This window comes from Poecilia latipinna, unplaced genomic scaffold (assembly GCF_001443285.1).
Source record: "Poecilia latipinna isolate Pla-1442-1.1 unplaced genomic scaffold, P_latipinna-1.0 Scaffold3117, whole genome shotgun sequence".
NCBI lineage: Eukaryota > Metazoa > Chordata > Actinopteri > Cyprinodontiformes > Poeciliidae > Poecilia > Poecilia latipinna.
This window is the reverse complement of record NW_015115733.1, coordinates 68,607-73,973: the sequence shown is the minus strand read 5'-3', so window position 1 is coordinate 73,973 and position 5,367 is coordinate 68,607. Positions and strand designations below refer to the sequence as shown.

Sequence of the window (5,367 nt, the reverse complement as noted above, 5' to 3'; positions counted from 1 at the left end):
GTCCCTTGTCTGCTACTGTACTGTAAGTCAGTGACAGAATCTGGTCATCAGCTTCTTAGATGACACGGCCCGGCGGCTCTCAGAGAAAATGAGTCTCTGCTGGGCTTTTTTTAAAGAGGTATTTGGTTTTAAAAGGTCCAGTTGAAATCCTCTGAGATGTAGACTCCCAGAAATTTGAAAATGCTGACCCTTTCTACTTGCTCACCATCTATGCTCAGCCCTGGATGGATTGTCCTCTTTGTCCTGAAGTTGAGGATTATTTACTTTGTCTTCTTGGTATAGTTGATGGAGTTAAAAACTGAGCTGTAATCCACATCCAGCATCCTTGCGTAGGTATAAAGTAATATCAGTATTCTTATTATAATAAGTCTTGCCATCATCTTTTAGTTTTTGAACAACTTTCATTCCACCAATGATCCATGAAGACTATTATTCAACATCAACTGATTCTTCCAACTCTCTTGCAAGAGGAAACTTGCTAGAGTTATTATGAACATGAGAAAAGGCCATTGATCTAGTGGATGACCAAAGACTTCTTAAATCTGAAGGTCTCTTCTTTGTTAAACTATTATGATACACTCAAAAATATTTCAGTCTGTTTTCTTTCCTTTTGTTAGATAGCTAAAACAGTGGCATAAAAGAGTTACCCCACTATTTTTGAAGCTTAGGAATGTTTTTATTGTGTCATGGAATGTGGTTGTTGGTAAGTATTTTTCTAAATGACCTGTTCTGAACTGAACTTTTTATAATCTTCCTCTCCAGCATGATGAACTTACAGCAAATCACTGACTATGTTTAGTGATACAATGAATCCGGTGAAAAGACTGATTATGTCTGACTGATGCTGACTTAGAGGGTTTACCCAGCTTTTCTCCATAAGTTCTACAAAGGAATATCTGCCCTGTCCGTCTCTATCCCAGGCTTCTGTAGGCCATAATGTCTCACACTTTCTGTGGGCTCATTGTCTGTCATGTTCCTAAAGGTGCTTTTCCACCAGCCTGGCTCTAACTGGTTTGGCCTCAGTCCACCTCGGCCAGATTCATTTTCCTTTAGCAGATCCAGCGCGGCTCTGGCTGGCTGTTCTCAGATTTCCGTACCTACTTCAAGGGTAGTACTAGCCGGACCGATCAGGGTAGGAACCAAAGCGATTTCATATATCGCAAAATAATCAGCTGATCGAAGCCTTTATCATTATGTTTGGGCCAGCAATGAATTTCTATAAAACAAAATGAAATATCTTTGAGTCCATCTGAACCATAACCTTGAGGTTCTCCATGGCTGAGTGTCACTGCAAACCTCAGCGGAGAATTGACCAATTGCTGCGCTAAAGGCCCTACCACCATAGTGAGGAACAGAGCGGGTAATGGAAAAACTCACTACCAGGGGTAGAACCGAACCACGCACTAACCGGTTAGTTAGATTAGATATAAAACTAAGCTGGTAGGTCACAGGCCGAAGGAGGATATTCACATAATTTCTGTGTTTTTTATTATTTGGTGTGTATGTGTCTTGTACTTAGTTTTATTCCGAATTAGATGTAATATGCCTTTTGCTGTGTTATGATATTAAATTAAATTGGTGTTCTCCTAATTCCCCATTCTAGTATGACCAGCAGAGTGCAGCTGAAGCAGGACAGGCTTGTAGGTCTTACTGATTCCTCCAGCTGCTAGAGACGATCAGAGCATGAGGATGGAGAGACCAGCAAGTGTTGAGTCAGAGAAGGCCAGGTAGGGAAGGAAGTGTTGCTTTTAGGGGCCGTGTGCGTGTGGCTAAATATATTTCTCCAAGTCAGTTTATTTATTGGTTTTAAAACTAATACCTCTTCTTCTATGTTACATTTTTTGCATTATTTTTAGTACAGATGATCGGCGTACAGTATGGTGTCTGCTGGTGGTTTAAATTGATTTCAGCTACATTCAAAAAAGTATTCAAATTTTAACATGCATTTTCTACTTACTAAATATTTCAGTGTAACTTCAGTGTTACACTTCTGCAATATTTTTGCAGTTTCTCTTATTGTGATATTTTAACTGTTTCACTTGCACATTTAATTTCCTGAGATATAGTCAATTTATTTTCAATTAAAACTCTTAAAGACTTTAGGGCTTATTAGGTTTTATTATGTTGTCTAGGTAAATATCATCTCTTACTCGTTCTTTTTTAATTCATTTTTGTTTTTCAGATTTGCGTCAAAGCTTCTTGTTGCGTTTCTGAGCCATGATTGAGACTCTCCATGATGTTCACCCAGGACAGAGGGGAACTCGTATCAACTCCACTCCATTGACCCCTTGAGACCTTCCTGTTGTTAAATTGCTTTTCCCTTGGATCCAAGCACCTGCACCTCGCTGACCAGTAGTGACCATCAGTCCACAGTCAACTGGATCATCACAACATTGACCAACTTTTTATTTACAATTAGGATCTGAAAACCGGAGGACCAGATACGCAAAAATCTACCTGCAGACTTTAAGCAGCTACCCTGACACTGCAGTGACCCTGGACTGGGCTGAGCCTCTCTTCCTCTCTCCTCTTCCTCTCTCCTCCAGAGTGACGAGTTTTCATTTCACATTTCACAAACCCTTTTCCCTTATCTCATTTGTAACATTATGTTAAGCATTTGCATATAATTCGGCCTTCATGCGAGATATTAAAATGAAACACTTTCAAGTAGTACCAGCAAAGAAATCTGAATATTAAGTAATATGCAGTTAGCAAAATAATATCAATAATATACTGAATAAGGCTGGATGATATGACTGAACTGTTTTTTCATAACAGATTTAATTTTAGTCACCCTCTATCTTTTCTAAAACAAAATACAGAAAATACTTTCACAAAGTGGCTTTATTTCTATCATTCCTCTTGTGAGTTGTATAATGGAGTGTTATGGCCAGGTTACAAGTATTTTTAATTATGAGAATCCAGTCATATTAGCATCATAAAGGTGCAATTTTACCAGAAGAACATCTTAAAATATGGGAAGTCATTTTATCAAAGTCTTAGCTCCCTCTGACGAAACCAGCTCAGTCCAGGTGGTTCTGATACATTCAGTGGTTAAGAGGATCAACTGGCCACCAGGTAAGCATTGATGTCAAAATAACAAACAGAGCTACTGATGTAGGAGTATTTTCCATGTTGAAGAAAAGCTAAGTTTATAATGGGAGAGGGAAAATGATGCGTTTAGGTCAGCCGATGTCTCCATCCAGGAAGCCACTAAAGCCATCAGAACTCCAGTCCAGCTCCAGCTGCTGCGAGGATGAAAAAGGGAGAAATAACGTTAACATAACAGGGAATAAAGCAAATTTGGTAATTCGCTTTTAATGTGTTCCAGATGCAAAAAGAAAAATCTCTGATATAAACTTGTTTATTTACTTCTGCCAGGATGTTACAGTATGTATTTATAATGAGATTTTTAATCGATGCATATGTTTAGAACCACCTAGTGGTGAGATGAGTAACTGCATGCAACGGGTCCTTCAGGCGCTTTCACGGCTCCCCCACCAGAATTCTGAGGAATGCTGGTGGAGGCAGCTCCTCACTATTATTTTTTTTATTTATTTATTTTTACTTAGGGTCATATTTTTCTAGTTCAACAATTAACGAAATATTGTACATCTAACATCTACGAATATAATTTGTAAAGTTTTCTCGTGGTTGGACTGAATATGACCCTTTGAGTGGGAGCTGCGCCAGTTGGTGTTCGTGGCTGACCACTCAGTCAAGACGCTGTCTTCTTTTATTTTTCAGATGAGAAAATGAGAGAAACAGAAGGGTAATGATCAGATTAGGAGTAGGTCATACCTATTTAAATGACATTTTATGTCTAATAGGGAGGGAAAATAATGATAAACGTGAAAGATGTGGAGAGAAAGAAAATGTAGAGCATGTATTGAATTGTAAAACATATGACCCTGAAAGGGAGAAATTGAGAAGAATGGTTGGAAGGACAGGTCAATAATGGAGTCTTAAAGGAATATTTAGAAATGAAGGAAACATAGTGGATATTTACAGATTAAGGAAAGCATTATTTATTTATCTTCAGATTACAAAATTTAAAAAATAGATTTTAATAGATGTAAAGTAGTGCTGCTATACACTCGTGTATAGTAGGTGGCGGTATGCACCTTAAAGTTGCTGCGATCCGCCATAAAGAAGAAGAAGAAGAAGAAGAAGAAGAAGAAGAAGAAGAATGCTCCTTTTTACAAAAACATGGAAAATTTCTCCACAGATCTGCCACCTTGCAGGTTCAAAGCTTCACCTGGGGACAGCGAAGAGAACTGCGGGGACATACTTTCATCAGGTAACACCCAGGGATAACATCCACACATGAAATTTCTGTGTTTTTGAAACTGCTTCATTGTGTAAACTGGACCCCATTTTCTGAAACGGGATAAGTGATAATCCCGAGTAAATTATGGGGTAACTATGTGCACATCCTGGGTTTTCGGTTTCAAAAAGCCGTTCAGCCGTTATCCCGGGTGAAGGTAATCCTTACTTTGTCTTACTTTTTAGTTGAGACCTAGCACGAGGAAAGTGTCAGAACAATGTGATCACACCGCGATAGATGGTTTATAGTAAGACATCTTGTGAAAATTAGTTCCCTCTGTGTCGGGAGTCAGAGAGATGGGTTTGACCACTTTCACGGCGCTTTTGATCAATTAATCAGTAAAACAACTCATATAATCATCTCAATCATATAATCATCTTGTTATATGCCGATTTCAGTTAAATCGGCATATAACAAAATTGTCAAATAAATAAATAAATAGGTCTTGTGTGGAGCTTTTCTTCAGGGCCGGCCCAACCTTCCATGGGGCCCTAAGCGAAATTTGGTTTTGGGGCCCTTTAGTTCTGCTAACCATGTGGACTGGGTACAATCAGCAGTCTGATCATTTACATTCCTGCTATAAACTTATTGCATCTCTGGCAGTGCTGTTTACATTATATACATGTATAACACATTTATTGGCCAACTGATTTATGACCAGTCGATTTCTGGGTGCTGATTTCTTTAATTTTGGGGGATTGAGATTGGCCGATACTTACATGTGAAGCTGATCTTATCCCCTAATCTTATCTTCGTCAGCAAAGGTTTAAAGATCAGCCTCTGTCCTCTTCTGCTCTGCAGTGAGAGGTGAGAGGTTTGACTTACAGACCAGCCCACCAGGTCAGGTCTGCACGTTTACAGTTAACAATATTTACCTCATTGTTGCCAACTCACTGACTGTTTTACTATATTTAGCGACATCTCAGACAAAAAAAATCATATCAACCAAAGTCACAATTGGCTGATCTAGGCCTGTCACAATAAACAATAAATCAATTAATCGCACTATAAATTAAACCTATCGACTTAATTTTAATTAT

General features: G+C 38.6%; 1 protein-coding gene across 2 annotated transcripts in view; it reads left to right on the top strand.

Annotated features, from left to right (window-relative positions):
* The first annotated feature begins 4,121 nt into the window (after nt 1-4,121).
* Nucleotides 4,122-5,367, top strand: part of fxn (frataxin) — a 47,786-nt gene continuing 46,540 nt past the window's right edge. Inside the window, exon 1 of one of the 2 annotated variants that reach the window (XM_015022846.1) lies at nt 4,122-4,300. In XM_015022846.1, the coding sequence (XP_014878332.1) occupies nt 4,190-4,300 (111 nt within the window). In that variant the 5' untranslated portion in view covers nt 4,122-4,189. The remainder of the gene's footprint in view (nt 4,301-5,367) is intronic. The other variant, XM_015022845.1, reaches the window with a different exon arrangement.